General features: G+C 42.9%; 1 protein-coding gene across 3 annotated transcripts; it reads left to right on the top strand.

The window, feature by feature from the left end:
• The first annotated feature begins 2794 nt into the window (after positions 1–2794).
• On the top strand, positions 2795–21851 carry ddr2l (discoidin domain receptor family, member 2, like). Of its 3 annotated transcripts, XR_016114796.1 has the most exons (19): positions 2795–3032; positions 6352–6435; positions 6593–6695; positions 7119–7194; positions 8425–8574; positions 8730–8874; positions 8944–9049; positions 9116–9305; positions 9961–10210; positions 10269–10334; positions 10404–10546; positions 11699–11795; positions 11938–12054; positions 13478–13892; positions 15427–15624; positions 16411–16645; positions 16806–16955; positions 17022–19196; positions 19367–21851. XR_016114796.1 is itself a non-coding variant. In XM_088995193.1 (18 exons), the coding sequence occupies exons 2-18, from the start codon at positions 6375–6377 to the stop codon at positions 17154–17156; spliced, it is 2634 nt and encodes an 877-aa protein (XP_088851319.1). In that variant the 5' UTR covers positions 2795–3032; positions 6352–6374; the 3' UTR covers positions 17157–21851. The 3 variants fall into 3 exon arrangements, 2 of the variants coding, with proteins under 2 accessions (XP_088851319.1, XP_088851318.1); XM_088995193.1 differs by having other exon boundaries at positions 9961–10207; positions 17022–21851; XM_088995192.1 differs by having other exon boundaries at positions 17022–21851.
• Positions 21852–25342: the final 3491 nt, after the last annotated feature.

The following is a 25342-nucleotide window of genomic DNA, read 5'->3' as shown; positions in this document are numbered from 1 at the left end:
GTTCATCCGATGATGAAAAATGATCAAGTAAATGGCTGCCAATCAAAGGAATTAACGGCCACCTGTGAGGTGTTATTGTTGCGCAACATTGAGTCAATGAGTGTTTCAGGTGAGGAAATGAAACGCACCCTCAGACGCGCCCCGCGAGCAAGCGCACAGGAATCCCTTTTTTTTTTCCTTTCTTCCCTTTGTCATTTTTTTCGTGGTTCTTTTGAAATGATGAAAGAAAGAAAGTTCCTGCTGCCACCTGGCAGGAAACAGGAAGTGATAAAAAAAGACAAAGAAAAAGGGGCGGGGCTTTGCATGATGCCATACAAAGAGCGCTTAGCCAGCGACATGACTCACCTTCGTGTATCGTTCGTGTACGCGCGTGTGTGTGTGTGTGTGTGTGTGTGTGTGTGAGCGCGCACACCCCCTCTGCCTCGCCAACAACATTCACGCACACCAAAACATGCTCAAGCTTGCCAAAATATTGCTTTTTCCACCTTGTTTTGTCTGACAAGCAGGATGAGCGGAAAAAGGGAAAAAATGATGAAAACACTCAACGTTCCGTGTATGTATTTCTCATATGATTTATTAACATTTGAAATAATCTTTGAAGCACTTTCCATCATATATTTCGAGAATGGCTAATACAAATTATCCGATTGAAAAAAAAAACGTGTCAACCCAATACAAAAGTTGCATGTCAGATTTCGCTATTATTATTATCATTATTATTATTACGATTAGGATGATAATTATTAGTAGTATTACTATCATCATCATTATTATTATTATTATGATAATAATAATAATAATTAGTATATTATTGGATTAGATGTGCCTTTATTCGTCTGGCAGTGGCGACATTGACATTTCACAGCAGCAAAGTTATGAAAGAAAGAGGAAAGAAGTAGAAAAACAAAATTATTATTATCATTATTATGAATACAATTATCATGATTATTAGTATTAGTATTACTATTAGTATTATAATTGTTATTAAAATTATTATTATAATTATTAGTATTACTATCATCATCATCATTATTATTATCATTCGTATTATTCTGATTATCATATCATTATAACCATTATTAGTCTAATAATAATAATAATAATAATAATAATAATAATAATAATAATAATAATAATAATAATAATAATAATACGTCTGTGTAAGCTCTCAGTCGTACAGGAGTGGTCCATCGATGAGAAGGTTTCTTCAGCCGTCATCTGTACAAATTTGAAGGTTTCGGACGTTTCGCCTCCTATCCAAGAGGCTTCGTCAGCGAACTAAAGTCTGACTGGTCGTATCGGCCCTATTTATATATCCCTAATGTCCAGCCATGGCGGCGCCGGACACAGCTATGATAGGTCCCTTCTCTCAATTTGTACAGATGATGGCTGAAGAAACCTTCTCATCAATAATAATAATAATAATAATAATAATAATAATAATAATAATAATTATTATTATTATTATTATTATTATTATTATTATTATTATTATTATTATTATTATTATTTATATATATATAATAATAATAATAATAATAATAATAATAGTAATAATAATAACTATTATTATTATTATTATTATTTTATTCGTATTTCTGTCATGATCATCATCGTCATCAAAATTATTATTATTATTATATTTATGATTATGATGATCATTTTTATTAGTATTACTATCGTCATCATTTTCATTATTATGATTATGAATATAATTATTATTTGTAATTCTATCATCATCATCATTACTATCATTATTATCATTATTATCATTATTATTTTCATTCTTACCATTATGATTATTATGAGTAGTAGTGTTATAATTATTATTATTATTGTTACGGTTATAGTTATTATAATTATTATTAATATTATTACAATTATGATTATAATTAGTATTACTATTATCATTATTATTATGATTATTAGTATTACTATTATTATTACAATTATAAGTTTTGAAAGGCTCTTAGAAATCAAATGTATTATTATTATTATTATTATTATTATTATTATTATTATTATTATTATTATTATTATTATTAGTACTATCATCATTATTAGTAGTAGTAGTAGTTGTATTGTTATCATTTATATGATAACAATACAACGTGAATATCATTTATTATTATTATTATTATTATTATTATTATTATTATTATTATTATTATCAGGGCGGACGGGTGGTCCAGTAGTCTACGAGTGGCCTGCGATTGTCAACCGGTTCAGGGTGTCCCCCTCCAACCCCCCACAAAATTACGAAGTAGACATTTCATAAGAAAATGTGTACAAGCGTAGCAGCCGACGAGATCCAAACAATCTCAAATCACGTGTCCTGCATTTTAGTTGCTCTTGCATCGTCGCTGTTTTTTTTTTTTTTTTTTTTTTTTGCTAGCATGTAAAACATTAGATTGTGTCGTCAACATGTCAATGTGAAACCAGTACATGTGATGTGAGTTGTTCCACAGCGACAAGGACCACGTTAGACTGATCTATGTGAGCCGTTTTCAGTCTGAACGCCCAATTCAAGAATGATCGAACGTAGCTCTCTAGTGCCACCTGGTGTCTAAAAGCTAATTTGACATTCAAAGTTTTTCTTCGGAAAAAGTGAATATTTTGAACTACAAAACGAGTACACCACTAAATAAAACGTTCGTTTGAGATTGAAATTGATTAAAATCGTTGTAAATTGTGTCCATGGCGACATCTGGGTCATGTGATAGCGTGACGTCACAGCGGTATCAATCTTCTTCTTCTTCTACTTTTTTTCCTTATTATTCCGCCTCTTCCTCGGAAAAAGGAAGTGAGGTTTCTGTGTGTTTTTTTTCTCTCTTCTCTCCTCGACTCGTTCGTCCTCCATGATACTTTGGAAAGAAACATCAAGCGAACGATCCTAAAAGTTGAACACAACAACTTTCCTTCAATTCTGTCCAACTTGGCTGCCGCCACGTCCTCGACGACGACGACGACGCGCACGCCAGCGGCCGCGGTGGGTACGCGCACGTCGAACAGCGCGAGGCGAGAGCGGACAGGTAAAAAAAAAAAACCCAAACAAACAGAAAACAACACACGCACGCAAACAACAACAAAAGTGATTCCGTCAAACTTAAAGTTGACTCCGCATGGCAGTTTTTCATTCTTTCACGGCACGCGCGAGTGTCACAAGTTGGCGAAGAACCACGCGCGTGCCCGCGTGATTGACAGATGACGTAGTCGAGCGGTGTTACAAGTTGGAGCATCCAATTAATGTAATTTTTGTCATCAAGCGTGTCGTCATTATCAACATCGTGAACTCATCGCTCCCTTTTTTGTCCCACTTGCTACCATAATAGCTGTCGATCAGTTGATTGATCCATCCACCCATCCATCAATCATCCACCCTTCCATCTATGCTTTTCGTGGTTTACAGTGAGACCTCAACTTACGAACTTAATTGGTTCCCAGACAGAGTGTGTAAGGCGAAAAGTGTGTATCTAAAAAAAAAATTCCCATATGAAACCATTAAAATGAGAATAATCCGTTCCCGGGTTTCCATAAAATATACTTTTCAACTAAATAAGCCTTAAAACTACACACAACATACCTTATTCTATGTATAATAAATGTGCTATTGTATTGTAATGAAAGAAATACACTGCATTGTATCATGAAGTCACTTTATTTACATTTGTGATGGTCATTTATGGCTTGATGGAATGGCGTTGGAGGTCGAAGGACAAAGGGAATTGCTGTTTGGGAAGAGAGGCGCATTACATGACGACTGTAATTAAAGAAATAAACTGTGCCGTAAAATAAAGTTTTATTGACCTTTTTGATGGTCGTTGATGGCTTATGGAAGGAGAGTCACCTTCCATAAGGACTGTTGGTAACTTAACCTCTGGTGCTGTTCGGTCGTGTGCTTCCGCTGAAGATCACTCCGCCAGCTGTGGTGGGTGTGTATTATGAAAATAGTGCTTATTATAAGGTTTAATTTTCATAAATTTGACGTTTGTAAGACAAAAAGTTTGTAAGTTGAGGTCTGACTGTATTGTCATTTTCATTGCTAGTGTTATATTGTTTGCGCCATATTGTAAGAATCACACAGTAGTGTTAGCATTTAGCCTTCTTCCTCATGTCCTATTTCTAAATTCATTGTGGTTCAACATTATTTTCGTGCTGGCATTTATAATAATAATAGGAATAATAATAATTATTATTAATATTATCTGACATATGTCTACCGTGAACACTTTTTTTGCATTTTACCTTGGAGGCAGTTTGGCAAAATTCCACTTTTGAGATTGAACGCAGTTGCAATGAAAAGAAATGACATACTCGGGGGTTACTTTTGAGTTGCGTTTTCTACTTAAGTTACAAAAGTACCCCAAGTCTTTATTTACTATCTTTTTTTTCTCCCCTTGCCATGTACATTTCTATCCCTCAATCAAAATGTCACTTTGCCCTTCGATTTAGTCTTGTTTTCAGACGAAGGAAGTAAAAATATGTCCAGCATAATTTTTTTTTTATTGTGAACGTAATTTTCATGCGCTGGAGCTCACCATCTTGGAGTGAATGCAAAGCACCATGAACGCTTAAAAACAACAACAAACTATGGTGATACCTTGGCTTACGAACACTTTGGCTCACAAACTTCTCGCTTTACGAGCATTAAATTCGCGAGAATATAATCTTGGCATACAAACTAGTTTTCGGGAAACACACGGAGCGCCACAATGGCTGGCGGACGACTTTTCCACACCCACTTTTTCCCCCTTTGAGTGCAGACATGATTTGTTATCGAGTGGAGTACTTTTGCTATTATGGGAGCGAAAAAGACCCCACCGCAGGCTAGTGTTAAGGCAAAGAGGACACAAAAGAAAATGACGGCCGAGCAGAAGAAGGAGATCATCAAAAAACATGAACGAGGTGTGCGTTTGTGTGACTTAGCGTCCCGGTACTCGGACGCTAAGTCGCCCATTGCTATGTGTGGCTAAGGGTGTTTCTGTGTTGTCTAAGCAACGGTCTCAGGAAATAGAAGAGGTAGAAAAACTGGATTAATGAAAAGCAGCTCGCAGGGGACAGTGTGAGTGAGGGTATTATCGCTCAGAAAGCACCGCAACTTCAGTCGGATATCATCAAGAGGCAACTACATCAACGACCATCACAAAGGTCAATAAAACGATTTTATTATGCAGTGCAGTTTATATCTTTAATTACAATACAATTGCACATTTATTATACAGAAAATAAGGTATATTTTGTGTTTTTAAGGCTTATTTTGTAGAAAATTACGTTTTATGGGGACCTGGGAACGGATTATTCTCATTTTAATGGTGTCTTATGGGAAATAAATGTTTGGCAGATGAACTTTTTGCCTTATACACACTTTCTGGGAACCAATTAAGTTCTTGAGCTGAGGTATCACTGTAGTTGTGTCGCTCGAAAAAAAAAATAAATATGGCGGAACTCTGCTTTGAAGATGGCTGACAGAGAATAAATTCATCGGAGCACACATGGCGGCAGCAGCAAAAAAAAAAAACTACATAGCGACAGTAACGTGTAAGTCGCTCGCTACTTTCCCACTGTTGGTTGCGTGTCACGCGTGTGTGTCTCCGACATGTCAAATCAGGCGCTCCTCTCATTCCTCTCGCGCCGACAAAACACGCCACAACACGCTTGTTGCTACACGCCTGCTACATTCCTCCTGCATGAAATTCCACATGGATGATGACCATGAGTTTTTGCTACTTGTGGAGGCTTTTTTTGCGCACAAAAAAGTTAATAATAATAATAATAATAATAATAATAATACATTTCATTTATTCAAAACTCTTAAGGTCACTTTACAGTCACAGGATGATGTTTTTCTATGGGTGAGCAGCGGCCGCCACACGCGCCAGCGTTCACTTAACCTAGCAGTCAATAGACAGAAAGCTAGCTAGCCAGCTAGTAGATAGCTAATAGATAGCCAACAACCCGGAATAACTCAAATGGAGAGAAAAGCTAGCTAGCTAGCTAGCTAATAGCCAGTGAATAGATTGATATCTAGATAGCAAGCCACTTAGATAGCTATATAGCTAATAGATAGCTTGCTAGATAGCTAATTAGCTGATACACTGAATGTCACTAATTAAATACACAGAATTGAGTAGCATATTTCCATCTTACATACACGTAAGAATGACATATTTAATGCTAAAGTTTTGAAGTACTCTATGAATCCAGTTTAGTTGAGAGTATAGCGCATCTAGCAATTAGCGACGTTAGCATGTGACAGTAAAAGCTTTTGAGTTAACTTAGCTATGTTTTTTTTTTACATTGCATAAGCGTTTCTAATTATCAAGTGACCAGTGCGTTTGTGTGCGTTTCTAGAGATGTAGTGTGTGTGGCCCATCATGCACCTGTTCCTGCTGCTCATCCTTCACGCCGCAGCAGCCGTCGCGCAAGTCGACCCAGGTACGAACGCAGGGGAGGGAGGAAAGGCCAAGGGGGAAGTGGGAGGGGCAATGAGGAAAAAATGAGAAGTGAATGAACGAAAAGAAAAAGGGGGCGGGCGTAAAGTGCAAGGACGAAAGGAGACTGACAGCTTGTATGCGACCTTTTGTGCTTTCAGCACATTGTCGCTATGCCCTGGGCATGGAGGATGGGCGGATCAAGGATGATGACATCACAGCCTCCAGCAAATGGCACGAGACCACTGGACCGCAGTACGCCAGGTGAGGATTCTTCTCACCGCTGATTGGATCAAATTGGATGAGCCTTCATTAGTCTCGTAGTGGGGAAATGGACATTTCACAGCAGCAAAATGATGAAAGGAAGAAGTAGAAAAACAAAATACCAGAGCTGCTGTAAAGGCAGACACTCTCGCGACGCCATCTTGAAGTCAGAAAACAACAAAAATATGGCAACACAAAGACACAGACTCAAAACGTCCTTTCCTTTTTACCAGTGGATCAGGGACGTCACAGTGAAATGTGCATGTCTGCTACAAGCTAAATGTTAAATGTGAAAGCAAAACAGGAAGTTGGAGCGCCCATTGGCGAAAAGAGATTGTCTAATATCTCCTGTCCCATGTCAATCCGCTTCAATTCCAAGCCGCGACCGTTGCACACACTATAAAGTTGCCGTGGCGTTTGCAGGTTGAACCGCGAGGACGGCGACGGCGCCTGGTGCCCCGGAGGCCAACTGGAACCTTCGGATTTGCAGTTCCTTCAGGTTGGTCTCCATTTTTTTTTTGCTGGGTGCTGCGTTCGGGAGCGCTGGGAAATAAGACAGATGGCGTCGGAAGCTGACACCTCATGGCAGCCATGCTTCACACTAATTTGCGAATCTGTTAGCATGCTAGATGCTAACACGGTTCTTTCTACTCCTATGCAAATGTGCTTAATGCTTATTTGTGAATCTGTTAGCATGCTAGATGCTAACATAGTTCTTTATACTCCTATACTAACATGCTTCATGCTAATTTGCGAATCTGTTAAAATGCTAGATGCTAACACGGTTCTTTCTACTCCTATGCTAATGTGCTTCATGCTAATTTGTGAATCTGTTCACATGCTAACACGGTTCTTTCTACTCCTATGCTAATGTGCTTCATGCTAATTTGTGAATCTGTTCACATGCTAACACGGTTGTTTTTACTCCTATGCAAATGTGCTACATTCTAATTTGCAAATCTGTTAGCATGCTAGATGCTAACACGGTTCTTTCTACTCCTATGCTAACATGATTCATGCTAATTTGCGAATAAGTTAACGTGATAAATGATAACATGGTTCTTTCTACTCCTATGCTAACGTGCTTGATGCTAATTTACAAATCTGTTAACATGCTAGATGCTAACATGGTGCTTTCTACACGTATGCTAATGTGTTTCATGCTAATTTGCGAATCTGATAACATGCTAGATGCTAACATGGGGTTTTCTACTCCTATGCTAAAGTGCTTCATCCTAATTTGCGAATCTGTTAACATGCTAGATGCTAACACGATTCTTTCTACTCCTATCCTGATGTGCTTCATGCTAATTTGTGAATCTCTTAACATGCTAACACGGTTCTTTCTACTCCTATGCAAATGTGTGTCATGCTAATTTGCAAATCTCTTAATAATAATATATTTAATAATAATAATAATAATAATAATAATAATACATTTCATTTCAAGCGCCTTTCAAAGCTCTCAAGGACACTTAGCATGGTAAACGCTAACAGTTCTTTCTACTCCAATGCTAACATGATTCATGCTAATTTGCGAATCTGTTAACATGCTAGGTGCTAACACTGGGCTTTCTACTCCTTTGATAACATGCTTGATGCTAACATGGTGATTGCTACTCCTATGCTCACGTGCCTCATGCTAAGTTGCTAACCCGCTACCGTGCCTCCTGCTTAGCCGCTACTACGCTAACGTGTCCACACTCCCTCATGACTCGTACGCGTTCAGGTGGACTTGCGTCGTCTGACCTTCCTGACGGTGGTGGCCACTCAGGGACGCTACGCCCGCAACGGCATCGAGTTTGCACGAGCGTACAGCCTCAACTACAGCCGGGATGGCGTCGTTTGGAAGTCGTGGAAGAACCGACTTGGAAGCATGGTGGGCAAAGACCCAAACAGGAAGTGTGCGCCGGCGCGATAGACGCCAGGAAGGAATCAGAAACAATCACAACGTCGAGCGCGGGAAATCACGCGGGCGCTGGTGGGCGGAGCCTGATGCTTATGTGCCCCCCCCCCCCCCCCTCCCCTTCGCAGGTCATGGAAGGCAACAAGAACGCGTACGCGCCCGTCATCAACGACCTTCACCCTCCGGTGGTGACGCGCTGGGTGCGCTTGATTCCCGTCACCGAGCTGTCCACCGTTTGCATGCGGGTGGAGCTGTACGGATGCCACTGGGAAGGTAGGCCACGCCCCCGCAGCCCCGCACCCCCAACTCTTGGCTGACGGCGGTCGCCATTGTCGCCCGCAGACGGTCTGATTTCCTACAGTGCCCCCGAGGGGCAGCTGATGGCGCAACCTGGCCTTCCCACTGCCATCCTCAACGACTCCACCTACGACGGCGCTCGCCAGATGAGGTCTGCCCGCTTTTTTTTGGCCCCTCCACCCACAGATGTGACCAAGCGCCCCCTATCCCCAAACAGGAAGTTGTGGGGCGGTCTGGGCCAGCTGACGGACGGCGTGGTGGGCCTGGACGACTTCCTGCTGACGCGCCAGTACCCGGCGCAGCCGGGCTATGACTACCTGGGTTGGAGGAACGTCTCGGCGGGGGGCGAGCACGGCGTGGAGATGGACTTTGTCTTTGACCGGCAAAGGAACTTCACCTCCATGAAGGTACGTCCTCGTAAATTCCAAAGACGGATGGACCGCGTGCTGATGTCCCGTGCTTTACTTTGAAAAATCGTCATTCACCCAATGACCTCATGAGCGACTGTTTTTTTGTCTTTCTTTATTTTTTCTTTCTTTTGTTAATTTTTTCTTTATTTAATGATTTATTTTATAACATTATTATTATTATTATTATTATTATTTGTGTCGGGGCCTCACATATTTTTCAAAACCTTGACCCCAAAGGGTGACAAAAAAGCACCTAATTCTGTTTACATCGCCTCTATTTTGAAAGTAAGCATGAACCTGATCAATGACTTCCTGTTTGAAGCAACTCTCCTATTTTGAAACCCTCCACGTGCACCAAATAGTCTGTTATGTGCGCTGCATTTCTTTAAAAAGAAAAGGGTCCTTTATGTTATTCTTCATTTCTGAATGTCACTCACGTGAACAATTTCTTGTGCGATGTGATCTCATGTTTTTTGGATACAACTCTTTGACTTCCTTTTTGCGCCATCACTCTTATTTTGGTAAAACGTCACGGGTGCCACAGTTGCCTTCCTTGATTAAAAGCCGTCTTGTTACCTTTCACCAAACGGTGACAGCGGGCATCAGGATCCCCTCTCTTATTTTGAAAGTCTGCCCCTTCGCTTCCCGCCAGGTCCACAGCAACAACATGTTTTCCCGAGGGGTGAAGATCTTCTCGTCGGTGTCGTGCTGGTTCAAGCCCCGCCCCTCATCGGCGTGGGAGGCGGAGCCGGTGGTCTTCCACACGGTCCTGGACGACCGCAACCCGAGCGCTCGCTACGTGACGGTGCCGCTGGAGCGCCGGGCCGCCTCAGAGCTGCGCTGCCGCTTCGCCTTCGCCGACACCTGGATGATGTTCAGCGAGGTGTCCTTCCAGTCAGGTAGTTGGCGAAGGCCGCCCGCAATTCCGCCCGTCTTGCTCATTTCGCGTCCCCACGCCAGAAGACGCCTCGACGTCGGCGACGCCGCCACCCGCCGCCGGTTCCAGCACGCCGCCGTCCGCCTCAGGTATGACCCCGTCGGCTTTTCCTCCAAGATGGCCGTCGTTTTTCACATACCGGCCATCTTCTTTGGCAGCCGCCTCGCCGTCCGCCAGTGCGGCGCCCGACGACAGCAAAGCGCCCGTCCTGATTGGCTGCCTGGTGACCATCATCTTGCTGCTGCTCATCGTCATTTTCCTCATCCTCTGGTGTCAGTACGTCTGTAAAGTTCTGGAGAAGGTGAGCGCCACAACAAATTCACACACCCAATATGGAAATTTCCCAGCGACATATTAACTCATACACTGCCATTCACAAATTTATTCAGGAATTAAAAATGTGACGTAGAGCGACATTCCTGAATTATTCGGGGTTTGTTTGTGTTTTTCATGCTTGGGTGCTGATAAAGCGCTGGCCAGACCTCTGTCCATCTGTTGGGTTTTTTTCTTCTTCCACAAGGGGGCAACATTTGCGTTTTTCTTTTCTGTGTGAAGTAACACTTTTATTTTGAAAAACCTGGATCCTCCTCATTTCTTTCTTTTTAATTTTTTCTTTCTTTCTTTTTTCTTTTTTATTTTTCTTTCTCTTTTTTCTTTTATTTCTTTTGTGTTTATTATTATTTTATTTATCTAGCACTTTATTATTATTATTATTATTCCTGTGTGTGTGTTTTCATTTTCTTTCTTTTTTTAACTCATTCACATATTTATTCGGGAATTGAAAATATGACATCGAGCGCCTTTCCCGAATTAAATTTGGTTTGGTTGATTTGGTTTTGTTTTTTCATGCTTGGGTGCCGATAAAGCGCTGGTTAGACCCCTGGCAATGTTTTTCCAAACCAAGAGGGGGCAGCATTTGCCATTTTCACAAGTTAGCGCCTTTTTTAAATAATAATAATAATAATCCATTTCATTCCTAAGCGCCTTTCAAAACTCTCAAGGTCACTTTACAGTCACAGGATCAGTTTTTCTGTGGCTGAGCAGCGGCAGCCACATGCGCCAGCGTTCACTCAACCCGGAAGTAACTCAAATAGATAGAAAGCTCGCTAGATAATAGATAACTAATAGATAGCTAGCTGTTGTTAAAGCGCTATGTAAACCAATATGGATGTATTGCATTGTATTTTGGACATCCGCCCCGATTTCAAGCTCAGATAACTCCAGATCCATATCATTTAGGAATTAACTCTTTTTTCTGATGAGAGAAGAGCGTCTAAGGTTTCTTGTACCGCATAAAATGTTGATGTCGTCCTAAAACTCAATATTTTGTGGGTCCTGGAAGTCAAGTGACAATGACAAAAACCCTGGCACTGGAGTGGACACACTTTTTGCAAATCGTCTGCCAGTCAATAAGTTAATAATTAATATTTCGGATCAATCCTCCCTCTTGCAGGGTCCCCGCAGGATCCTGGGCGAGGAGGTGACGGTACGGCTGTCGTCAACTAGCGACACCATCATCCTGCAGACCCCGCCAGTGCCCCCCCGTTCCGGTAAGCCAATTGGAGTCAACGGTCTGCTGCGTTTAACCCCGCCCCTGAGATGTGATTGGCCCCTTGATTGCTTCGGGGGAGTTTAGCGGTTTGGTGAATCAAGTCGAGCCGTTCTTCCATGTATCCGTCTCGTCCCCCCCAGGAGTGGTCCAATCGGACCCCCACTACGAACGAGTCTTCTTGTTGGATCCTCAGTACCAGAACCCCGAGACGCTTCGGAACAAACTGCCGGAACTGTCGCAGAGCGCCGAAGCCTCAGGTCAGCTGCATGCCCCGCCCCCAACCCCAAGCCCTGCCCCCTCCTCGCTTGACAACTCGCGGTTTTGAAGTCGTTTATCTTCTTGTTTTTCCATCAAAAAACAAAACAAAAATGGCGCTTAAACAGGGGGGTTCAATTTTTCCAATCGTGTAAAAATCTTCAAGCTATTGACTTGTCGACGTTGACCCAAACGCAAAAACATGAAACACGAGGGATGTATTTTAACATCAAAATTCCGCCGCTTGAGGCTATAAAAAAAACGCCATCGACGGCGGGGCGGGCGAGTGGAATTGATGACGGTCGCGGTAAACTTTGCGTCGGGTCATCAGGGGGGAGCGGCGCTATTATTTATTATAATAATCCATTTCATTTATAAGCGCCTTTCAAAACTCTCAAGGTGACTTTACAGTCACAGGATAAGTTTTTTCTGTGGGTGAGCAGTGGCAGCCACACGCGCCAGAGTTCATTCAACCCGGAAGTAACTCAAATAGAAAGAAAGCTAGCTAGCTAGCGAATACATAGCTATTAGCTAGTGAATAGCTAGCTAAAAACTAGCGAATAGATAGCTAATAGCTAGCGAATAGATAGCTAATAGCTAGTGAATATATAGGTAACAGCTAGCAAATAGATAGGTAACAGCTAGCAAATAGATAACTAATAGCTAGCGAATAGATAGCTAACAGCTAGCGAATAGATAGCTAATAGCTAGCGAACAGATATCTATTAGCTAGTGAATAGATAGCTAATAGCTAGCGAATAGATAGCTAATAGCTAGTGAATAGATAGGTAACAGCTAGCAAATAGATAGGTAACAGCTGGAAAATAGATAACTAATAGCTAGCGAATAGATAGCTAACAGCTAGCGAATAGATAGCTAATAGCTAGCGAACAGATATCTATTAGCTAGTGAAATGTAATGTAATGTAATGTAATGTGCTGTGAAATGTAAATTTCTCCACTGTGAGACTAATAAAGGCATATCCTATCCAATCCAATAGTTAGCTAATAGCTAGCTATTAGTGCTTGAGACGTGAAACAAAATGGCGGACCAAACAATGAACATCCCTAAGGATCGTGTAAACGAAACAAACACCAGCAGCACCCCCAAAAAATACTTATTAAATATAATTAAAAAATAAAACAGGAGACATTTTGTCGTTCCAGTTATGAACCAAAGCGGGCAGATTTATTTCACGAGCATTATTATTATTAGCGTTAGCAGTGATCGATTCCCAACATGGCCGCCTTCTTCTCTCTTCTTCTTCTTTTTTTCCCGCCTTTTCCTCTCCAGTCTCCTAACGCTGACTTCCTGTCACATGACCTCCGGCCGCCACGCCCGCAGGTGACCCCGTTGTCAAAGCGGCGTCATAGGCGCGCGATCCCAAAACACCAACGGCCTTTGTCCTTTGTTTTGTTGCGGCAGCGTGCGGCGGCGGCTACGCCGAACCCGACGTGACGCAATGCACGCCGCACCAGGGTTTCCATAGCAACGCGCCGCACTACGCCGAGACGGACGTGGTGCGGCTGCAGGGCGTGACGGGCAGCAACATGTACGCCGTGCCGGCGCTCACTGTCGACTCGCTGACGCGCAAGGACATCTCCGCTTCGGAGTTCCCGCGCCAGCGGCTGCTTTTCCGCGAGAAGCTCGGCGAGGGTCAGTTTGGCGAGGTGCACCTGTGCGAGGCCCGCGGCTTGGCCGCCTTCCTGGGCGAACGCCGCGACCGCCACGACCAGGATGATGACCAGGAAGAAAGTGACCCGGCCGGGCGGGACCGCGACGGACGGGCCGTCTTGGTGGCCGTCAAGCAACTGCGGGCCGATGCCACCAGCCAGGCCAGGTACGCTTTTTGATAAAAATATGTTTCTTCACATGTTCTTACTATCCAAGCTATCATCTATTCAGCTAGCTAGCATCACAGGTGTCCAAGTCAAGGCCCGGGGGCCAAATCTGGCCCGCCACATCATTTTATTCGGCCCGCCAAAGCAAATCAAACTTGAGAAATTCCAGGCTCATCTATCAAGCTAGCGAGCTAGCTAGCTTTCTTTCTATTCAGCTAGCTGGCTAATTCCTTACATCAAAGGTGTCCAAGTCGAGGTTTTGGGGCCACATCTCGACCGCCATATCACTTTATTCGGCCTGCAAAAGCAAATCAAACGTGTGAAATTCCAGGTTCATCTATCAAGATAGCTATCAAGCTAGCTCGCTCGCTTTCTATTTAGCTAGCTGGCTAATTCCTTACATCACAGGTGTCCAAGTCAAGGTTTGGGGGCTACATCTGGCCCGCCACATCATTTTATTCGGGCTGCTCAAGCAAATCAAACTTGAGAAATTAGAGGCTCATCTATCAAGCTAGCGAGCTAGCTAGCTAGCTTTCTTTCTATTCAGCCAGCTGGCTAATTCCTTTCATCAAAGGTGTCCAAGTCGAGGTTTTGGGGCCACATCTAGACCGCCATATCACTTTATTCGGCCTGCAAAAGCAAATCAAACTTGTGAAATTCCAGGCTCATCTATCAAGCTACCTAGTAAGCTAGCTATCTCTCTTTCTATTCAGCTAGCTGGCTAATTCCTTACATCACAGGTGTCCAAGTCAATCTTGGCCTGGGGGCCAAATGTGGCCCGCCACATCATTTTTATTCGGCCCGCCAAAGCAAATCAAACTTGAGAAATTAGAGGCTCATCTATCAAGCTAGCGAGCTAGCTAGCTCGCTCGCTTTCTATTCAGCGAGCTGGCTAATTCCTTACATCAAAGGTGTCCAAGTCGAGGTTTGGGGCCTACATATGGCCCTCCACATGCTTTTATTCGGGCTGCTCAAGCAAATCAAACCAGAGAAATTCCAGGCTCATCTATCAAGCTAGCTAGAAAGCTAGCTATCTCTCTCTTTTTTTCCAGCTAGCTGACTAATTCCTTACATCACAGGTGTCCAAGTCAAGGACCAGGGGGGCAAATCTGGCCCGCCACATCGATTTATTCAGCCCACTAAAGCAAATCAAACTTGTGAAATTCCAGGCTCATCTAATGAGCCAGCTAACCAGCTAGCTATCTCTATTTCTATTCAGCTAGCTTGCTAATTTCTTACATCATGGTGTCCAAGCCAAGGCCCGGGGGCCAAATCTGGCCTGCCACACCGTTTTATTTGGCCCACGAAGGCAAATCAAGCACGTCAATTGCCATGATGCTTGCTAAAGTCCCAACCAAAAAAGAAGTAAAACAAAAACTAGGAGCTGCTGTAAAGGCAGCCGCTCTCACAGCGCCATCTCGAAGTCAAAAACAATACATTTGTCAACAAAAATAACATCAGTTTGTGTGCCGATCACCCTGACCAGCAAGAAATACGCGTGAAACATTTTCCACCATTCTGTGGTTTGGACAGGAACGATTTCCTGAAGGAGATCAAGATCATGTCGAGGCTGAACGACCCCAACATCATCCGTCTGCTGTGCGTGTGTGTGACCTCTGACCCCCTCTGCATGGTGACGGAGTACATGGAGAACGGAGATCTCAACATGTTCCTGTCGCAACGTGAGATGGAGAGCACGCTCACGCACGCCAACAACATCCCCTCCGTCAGGTGGGCCTTTTTGACCACTGTCAGAATTCCTTTTCGTGTTTTGAAGCGGGTTAACCTGCCAAGCCCCTGCCAAGATGGCGGATATGATGTGGCTGAAAGAGCCTATTAGTTACACGGCTCAAGCACCCACCAAGATGGCGGATGTGATGTGGTTGAAAGAGCCTATTCGCGACAGGGCTCAAGCCCCCACCAAGATGGCGGATGTGATGTGGCTGAAAGAGCCTATTTGTTACAGGGCTCAAGCCCCCACCAAGATGGCGGATGTGATGTGGTTGAAAGAGCCTATTCGCAACAGGGCTCACGCACCCACCAAGATGGCGGATGTAATGTACAGTAAAGTCTCGTTATATCGATATCGGATATATCGATAGTCCCGGTTATATCGATACTATTTCTATGCACGCACGGAGAAAATTACATGCAAACAGGGTCGGATATATCAATAGTCCCGGTTATATCGATATTTTTTCGGACTCCCTTGAATATCGATATAACGAGACTTTACTGTAGTTGAAAGAGCGTATTCACGACAGGGCTCAAGCCCCCATCAAGATGGCGGATGTGATGTGGTTGGAACAGCCTATTTGCGACAGGGCTCAAGCCCCCACCAATATGGCGGATGTGATGTGGTTGAAAGAGCGTATTAGCTACAGGGCTCAAGCCCCCACCAAGATGGCGGATGTGACATGGTTGAAACAGCCTACAGGGCTCAAGAAGAAGAATGAAACCATGTTTACAATGTGTACGTAATGGATTCTTCTGCCCCCCACCTCGCCCCCTGCCCAGCCTGGCGGACCTGCTGCACATGTCGGCGCAGATCTCGTCGGGCATGCGCTACTTGGCCTCGCTGAACTTTGTGCACCGCGACCTGGCCACCAGAAACTGCCTGCTGGACCGCCGCCTTACCATCAAGATCGCTGACTTTGGGATGAGCCGCAACCTCTACGCCAGCGACTACTACCGCATCCAAGGCCGCGCCGTGCTGCCCATCCGCTGGATGGCCTGGGAGAGCATCCTGCTGGTAAGTCGGTCGCCCCCTCTGCCCCCCCCCCCCCCCCCCCCCGCTTCACCTTCGCAGCCTGTTATCATCTCACAACAAAGCGATTGCGCAACAAAGCGATTGCGCAATAATAATGCAAAACCCCCGCGACTCCCCCTGTGACCTTGTGACCTGGACCCAGGGCAAGTTCACGACCTCCAGCGACGTGTGGGCCTTCGGGGTGACCTTGTGGGAGATCTTCACGCTGTGCAAAGAGCAACCTTACAGCCTGCTGACGGACCAACAGGTCATAGCCAACACTGGAGAGTTCTTCAGGAACCAGGGCAGACAGGTCAGCACGCCATCCACAGTCTCGGGACCACCCCCGACCTAACCCCCCCCCCCACTTTCGCTGTAGGTGTTCCTGTATGCGCCTCCTCTCTGCCCCCCCTCCCTCTTCGAGCTGATGATGCGTTGCTGGAGGCGCGATATCCACGACCGACCCTCTTTCGAGGGACTCTACCAGGCCCTCAGGCCCCACGTCAGGCCGTGATCCTCATCGGGACCGCGAGGACCCCCCTCCCAAGGCGAGAGGACGCCATTGCAATTTACTTTCATTCAAAATTCCTTTCATTTCTCTCATCGCTTTTTTATTTTTAATGGAATTTTTATTTCATTTTTTTAATTTGTTTTACATATTTGGCCTTCAAAAACCATCCCTGTGGTATTTTTTTCATTTAAAGAAAGCACTGTGCGCTTGTGTGTATTTGTGTGTGTGTGTTTGTTTGACTATTCTTGTGGGGACCATTGAGTGCGAGTGTGTGTTTGTATGACTATTCTTGAGAGGTGTGGGTGTGGGCATTCGTGCGTGTGTGTGTGTGTGTGAGATGACAATATGTCTGTGTGAGAGTGTTTTGGATGTGCATGTGTGTTGTGTGACTATTGTGGTGACCACCCTGTGAGAGTGTGAGTCTGTTTGTATGACTATTCTTATGAGGTGTGGGTGCGCACATTTGTGTGTGTGTGTGTGTGTGAGATGACAATATGTCTATGTGAAAGTGTTTTAGTGTGTGTGTGTGTGTTTGACTATTCTTGTGGGGACCACTGTGTGTAAGTGTGTGTTTGTATGACTATACTTGTGAGGCGTGGCTGTGCACATTTGTGCGTGTGTGTGTGTGTGTGTGTGTGTTTGTGTGTGAGATGACAATATGTCTATGTGAAAGTGTTTTAGTGTGTTTGTGTTTGACTATTCTTGTGGGGACCACTGTGTGCAAGAGTGTGTGTTTGTAAGACTCTTTTTGTGAGGTGTGGATGTGCACATTTGTGCATGTGTGTGTGTGTATATTTGTGTGTGACATGACAATATGTCTATGTGAAAGTGTTTTAGTGTGTGTGTGTGTGTGTGTGTGTTTGACTATTTTTGTGGGGACCACTGTGTGTAAGTGTGTGTATGACTATACTTGTGAGGCGTGGCTGTGCACATTTGTGCGTGTGTGTGTGTGTGTGTGTGTGTTTGTGTGTGAGATGACAATATGTCTATGTGAAAGTGTTTTAGTGTGTGTGTGTGTTTGACTATTCTTGTGGGGACCACTGTGTGCAAGAGTGTGTGTTTGTAAGACTCTTTTTGTGAGGTGTGGGTGTGCGCATTTGTGCATGTGTGTGTGTGTATTTGTGTGTGAGATGACAATATGTCTATGTGAAAGTGTTTTAGTGTGTGTGTGTGTTTGACTATTTTTGTGGGGACCACTGTGTGTAAGTGTGTGTTTGTATGACTATACTTGTGAGGCGTGGGTGTGCATATTTGTGCGTGTGTGTGTGTGTATTTGTGTGTGAGATGACAATATGTCTATGTGAAAGTGTTTTAGTGTGTGTGTGTGTGTGTGTTTGACTATTCTTGTGGGGACCACTGTGTGCAAGAGTGTGTGTTTGTAAGACTCTTTTTGTGAGGTGTGGGTGTGCGCATTTGTGCATGTGTGTGTGTGTATTTGTGTGTGAGATGACAATATGTCTATGTGAAAGTGTTTTAGTGTGTGTGTGTGTTTGACTATTTTTGTGGGGACCACTGTGTGTAAGTGTGTGTTTGTATGACTATACTTGTGAGGCGTGGGTGTGCATATTTGTGCGTGTGTGTGTGTGTGTTTGTGTGTGAGATGACAATATGTCTATGTGAAAGTGTTTTAGTGTGTGTGTGTGTGTGTGTGTTTGACTATTCTTGTGGGGACCACTGTGTGCAAGAGTGTGTGTTTGTAAGACTCTTTTTGTGAGGTGTGGGTGTGCGCATTTGTGCATGTGTGTGTATTTGTGTGTGAGATGACAATATGTCTATGTGAAAGTGTTTTAGTGTGTGTGTGTGTGTGTGTGTTTGACTATTTTTGTGGGGACCACTGTGTGTAAGTGTGTGCTTGTATGACTATACTTGTGAGGCGTGGGTGTGCATATTTGTGCGTGTGTGTGTGTGTATTTGTGTGTGAGATGACAATATGTCTATGTGAAAGTGTTTTAGTGTATGTGTGTGTGTGTGTGTGTGTGTTTGACTATTCTTGTGGGGACCACTGTGTGCAAGAGTGTGTGTTTGTAAGACTCTTTTTGTGAGGTGTGGGTGTGCGCATTTGTGCATGTGTGTGTGTGTGTATTTGTGTGTGAGATGACAATATGTCTATGTGAAAGTGTTTTAGTGTGTGTGTGTGTGTGTGTGTGTGTTTGACTATTCTTGTGGGGACCACTGTGTGCAAGACTGTGTGTTTGTAAGACTCTTTTTGTGAGGTGTGGGTGTGCGCATTTGTGCATGTGTGTGTGTGTATTTGTGTGTGAGATGACAATATGTCTATGTGAAAGTGTTTTAGTGTGTGTGTGTGTTTGACTATTTTTGTGGGGACCACTGTGTGTAAGTGTATGTTTGTATGACTATACTTGTGAGGCGTGGGTGTGCATATTTGTGCGTGTGTGTGTGTGTATTTGTGTGTGAGATGACAATATGTCTATGTGAAAGTGTTTTAGTGTGTGTGTGTGTGTGTGTGTGTGTGTGTTTGACTATTTTTGTGGGGACCACTGTGTGTAAGTGTGTGCTTGTATGACTATACTTGTGCGGCGTGGGTGTGCATATTTGTGCGTGTGTGTGTGTGTATTTGTGTGTGAGATGACAATATGTCTATGTGAAAGTGTTTTAGTGTGTGTGTGTGTGTGTGTGTTTGACTATTCTTGTGGGGACCACTGTGTGCAAGAGTGTGTGTTTGTAAGACTCTTTTTGTGAGGTGTGGGTGTGCGCATTTGTGCATGTGTGTGTATTTGTGTGTGAGATGACAATATGTCTATGTGAAAGTGTTTTAGTGTGTGTGTGTGTGTGTGTGTGTTTGACTATTTTTGTGGGGACCACTGTGTGTAAGTGTGTGCTTGTATGACTATACTTGTGAGGCGTGGGTGTGCATATTTGTGCGTGTGTGTGTGTGTATTTGTGTGTGAGATGACAATATGTCTATGTGAAAGTGTTTTAGTGTATGTGTGTGTGTGTGTGTGTGTGTTTGACTATTCTTGTGGGGACCACTGTGTGCAAGAGTGTGTGTTTGTAAGACTCTTTTTGTGAGGTGTGGGTGTGCGCATTTGTGCATGTGTGTGTGTGTGTATTTGTGTGTGAGATGACAATATGTCTATGTGAAAGTGTTTTAGTGTGTGTGTGTGTGTGTTTGACTATTCTTGTGGGGACCACTGTGTGCAAGACTGTGTGTTTGTAAGACTCTTTTTGTGAGGTGTGGGTGTGCGCATTTGTGCATGTGTGTGTGTGTATTTGTGTGTGAGATGACAATATGTCTATGTGAAAGTGTTTTAGTGTGTGTGTGTGTTTGACTATTTTTGTGGGGACCACTGTGTGTAAGTGTGTGTTTGTATGACTATACTTGTGAGGCGTGGGTGTGCACATTTGTGCGTGTGTGTGTGTGTGTTTGTGTGTGAGATGACAATATGTCTATGTGAAAGTGTTTTAGTGTATGTGTGTGTGTGTGTTTGACTATTTTTGTGGGGACCACTGTGTGTAAGTGTGTGTTTGTATGACTATACTTGTGAGGCGTGGGTGTGCATATTTGTGCGTGTGTGTGTGTGTATTTGTGTGTGAGATGACAATATGTCTATGTGAAAGTGTTTTAGTGTGTGTGTGTGTGTGTGTGTGTGTGTGTGTGTGTGTGTTTGACTATTCTTGTGGGGACCACTGTGTGCAAGACTGTGTGTTTGTAAGACTCTTTTTGTGAGGTGTGGGTGTGCGCATTTGTGCATGTGTGTGTGTATTTGTGTGTGAGATGACAATATGTCTATGTGAAAGTGTTTTAGTGTGTGTGTGTGTTTGACTATTTTTGTGGGGACCACTGTGTGTAAGTGTGTGTTTGTATGACTATACTTGTGAGGCGTGGGTGTGCACATTTGTGCGTGTGTGTGTGTGTGTTTGTGTGTGAGATGACAATATGTCTATGTGAAAGTGTTTTAGTGTGTGTGTGTGTGTTTGACTATTCTTGTGGGGACCACTGTGTGCAAGAGTGTGTGTTTGTAAGACTTTTTGTGAGGTGTGGGTGTGCGCATTTGTGCATGTGTGTGTGTGTGTGTGTGTACGCTATTCTCCCATTTTTGTCGTACTTCCTGTTTGTGTTTTTAGCACACTGGAGCTCAGATGATGGTCAATCTTTTGACCCCCCCAAAAAAGTTCTTAGTAGCATGAGCTATTGTGGCTAAACGGCGTCCAGGTTTTGACATTTCAGCCTTTTTGGTCGCCCTTTTTCATATGTTGATGTCATTGTGGGCTAACTACGTTCACTCATTTATTTAACATTTAATCGTCACATTCATCCAGAATTCCGAAAAAAAGATCACATTGTTTGATTTTGTGTTTTATTTTGTAGTTTCTTCATGCTTTTGTGTTATTTTGACGTGTATGTGTGTGTTTGCAACCACAATTTTGAGATGCCACTGTTCGCAAAAAAAAAACAGGCTACGTTTTAAGCTACGCGCTAAATGCCGAGAAACACGCAAACCACTCATTTCCCACAATACTTTGCTGTTTCCAGCGTGTGTCACTGAGTGAACGCCATCCTGAAATGCTGATAGATGGCCTGTCAACAGACTATTTTTCAATTGTTTTTATGACTATTTACGTTATTTCCTGTCACATGGTCCACCTTTTTTGTACATAGAAGACTTCAAATATCACCACAAGCTTTGTAATCCGCCCTCTTTGTTTTATTTTGAAATAAACGAGTGCCCCCCCTCGCCCATTGGCTTCGTTAACTCCTTCACTGCCGGACGCTGTGCCAAACAGTGTCCTCTCCAGTGCCAGGGTTTTTGTCATTCTTATTCGAATTGCAGGACCCACAGAATATTCAGTTTTAGGACGACATAAACGTTCAATACAGCGTTAGAAACCATAGACCCTCTTCTGTCATTCAAAACAAAGAGTTAATTCCTAAGTTATATGGGTCTGGGGTTATATGAGCTTGAAATGGGGCGGATGTACAGTAATACAATAAACACATTGATTTATATAGCGCTTCAGCTGAATCTGTAACAAAGAGCTAACATGGAAAAAAGCTCTTCCTTCATCAGAAAAAAAGTTAATTCCTAAGTTATATGGTTCTGGAGTTATATGAGCTTGAAATGGGGGTGAATGGACAAAATACAATACATCCATATTGGTTTTTATAGATCTTTAACAACAGCTTAAGCTGGAACAAAGCGCTAACATGGAAAGAAGGCAAACGCTGCCCTCTTGTGGACGTGAAAAAAACATTGCCAGGGGTCGGACCAGCGCTTTATCGGCACCCAAACAAGAAAAACATTTTCAATTCCCGAATAAAATCGGGAATGGCAGCCAATGAGCTAATTTCATCGTCCGTCGCGTTTCGTAACAAGTTTTCCATCACGTAGCGAAACGACGTCGACGGCGCAGCTATTGTTTGATGTTAGTGTCCCTGGCACAATGGGGGTGGTGTCGCCCCCTCCCACCCCTCTCTCATTATGGCACTGCACACCTGCTTCTTATTGGACAAGCTAGTTAGCCTTTCATGTTCACCAGACGCTTGTTAAACTTGCCGGCTAACGCTAACTCGCAAATACACCCTGTCAACTGGAAAATGTGTTTAAGACAGCTGTGTGTGTGTGTGTGTGTGTGTGTGTGTGTGTGTGTGTGTGTGTGTGTGTGTGTGTGTGTGTTGGTGTCCAAAAATGTTGTCTATATATTTTTATTGCTAACACCACAAAGTATGTGCGTGCGCACGTGCGCCCCCAATTGTGTTTTACGGTGTGCCAGCGGGTGGAAAAAAAGTGCTTCAATTTCATCTTTGCTTTTAAAGGTTCCTGCGGGAACAGTTAAGGGGAGCCATTTTGTTTGTGGAGGGAGGGGGGGGGGGTGTCACAGATCTCCACCCCCGCCCGTAAAAAAAGGAACCTTAGCTTGGAAAATGATTTGGCGATATACCTGTGGACAAAATGGATGACAACATGGATGACACGATGACACTTCCCCCGGAGGTGATGTCATTCTTCGGGTTTGTTTGTCTATGCGCACCCCTATAAAAAAAACAGGGTGGGGGGGTTGCTTTCAACCCCCTTCTTGTTGTCGTCCAGTGAGGAACGGATGATTACCGTATTTCCCACCCAAAAGTCTTTTTTTTAAAGATGACCTTGCATCTTATACGCCGGTCGGTGCGCCTTATATATGAAGTTTTATTGAGCCACAAAAGGTCTCGAAAGTCCCGTCAGCAGCTACCGACTCCATTTTACCCTGTAGAAGAAGTATTGCGTAACCACAGCCTCTACTGTAGTTCCTTATAATGCGATGTGCTTGTATTTTAATTTTGTTTATATATTTATATATTATGTTTTTAAAACTTTTTTCATTCATTGAAGGTGCGCCTTATCGTCTGGTGCGCCTTATATATGGAAACAGTTTGAAAATATGCCATTCATTGGGGGTGCGCTTTATACTCTGGTGTGCCTTATACACCAGAAAACACGGTATATATTTATTATATTTATGTATTATACTTTTCATTCGTTGAAGTTGCGCCTTATCGTCCAGTGCGCCTTATATATGGAAAAAGTTTGAAAATATCCCATTCATTGGGGGTGCGCCTTATATGCCGGACAATACTCTTATTTATTTATTTATAATAATAATTATTATTATTATTATTATTATTATTATTATTATTATTATTATTATTATTATTATTATTATTATAATAGCAGTAATAATAAAAAAACATGTCATGGTTATTCATTGCCTTATAGTCCGGTGCGCCTTATTTATATATGGAAAAAGTTTGAAAATATCCCATTCATTGGGGGTGCGCCTTATATGCCGGACAATACTCTTATTTATTTATTTATTTATAATAATAATAATAATAATAATAATAATAATAATAATAATAATAATAATAATAGCAGTGATAATAAAAAAAAACATGTCATGGTTATTCATTGCCTTATAGTCCGGTGCGCCTTATTTATATATGGAAAAAGTTTGAAAATACAACATTCATTGGGGGTGTGTCTTATACTCCGGAAAATACGATATTTATATATTATGTTTTAAAAACTTTTTTTCATTCATTGAAGGTGCGCCTTATCGTCCGATGTGCCTCATAGATGGAACAAGTTTGAAAATACACCATTCATTGGGGGTGCGCCTTATACCCCGGTGCGCCTTATACACAGAAAATGCTGTATATATTTATTATACAGTATTTATGTATTATATTTTTTATCGTCCGGTGTGCCTTATACAGTGAGACCTCAACTTATAAACACCTTATCTTACAAACTTTTCGTCTTAAGAACCATTAATTTATGAAAATTAAACATTATAATAAGCACTATTTCCATAATACACACCCACCACGGCTGGTGGAGTGATCTTCGGCGGAAGCACACGACCGAACAGCGCTCCAGCCGGCGCTACTTTGTACACCCCCTCTCATTGAATGCATACTTGGAGCTTTTTGCTGATTTTTACTATGATGGGACCGAAAAAAAAAAACACCACAGGCTCGTGTTCAGCCCAGGAAGACACAAAATAAAATCACCGTCGCTGAGAAGAAGGAGATAATTGAAAAACACGAACAAGGTGTGCATTTGTGTGATTTAGTGGCCGAGCACGGCTATGCTAAGTCAACCATTGCTCCCATTCTCCGGAACACAGAAGCCATCAAAGGTGCGTCTGTTGCAAAAGGTGTTTCCGTGCTCTCAAAGCGACGGTCGAAGAAGCTGAAAAAAACTTTATTTTACAGCACAGTTTATTTGTTTAATTACAGTCCTCATGTAATGTGCCTCTCTTTGTGACATTATGATACAATGCAGTGTATTTCTTTCATTACAATACAATAGCACATTTATTATACATAGAATAAGGTATGTTGTGTGTAGTTTTAAGGCTTATTTAGTAAAAAACTATATTTTATGGAAACCCGGGAACGGATTATTCCCATTTAAATGGTTTCCTATGGGATTTTTTTTTTGAGATACACACTTTTCGCCTTACACACTCTGTCTGGGAACCAATTAAGTTCGTAAGTTGAGGTCTCACTGTATATGGAAAAATTTTGAAAATACACCATTCATTGGGGGTGCGCCTTATACTCCGCTGCGCCTTATACACGGGAAAATACAGTCCTGCACAGTGTGTGTAAAATTAGGAATGAGAGCCCCTCCCTCACACCATTTACACCAGCTGTGATTTTACTGCCGCCTTGACTTGCATGG

Source organism: Hippocampus bargibanti, linkage group LG04 (assembly GCF_051943395.1).
Source record: "Hippocampus bargibanti isolate YZ-2025 linkage group LG04, ASM5194339v1, whole genome shotgun sequence".
NCBI lineage: Eukaryota > Metazoa > Chordata > Actinopteri > Syngnathiformes > Syngnathidae > Hippocampus > Hippocampus bargibanti.
This window is presented reverse-complemented; position numbering and strand designations above follow the sequence as displayed.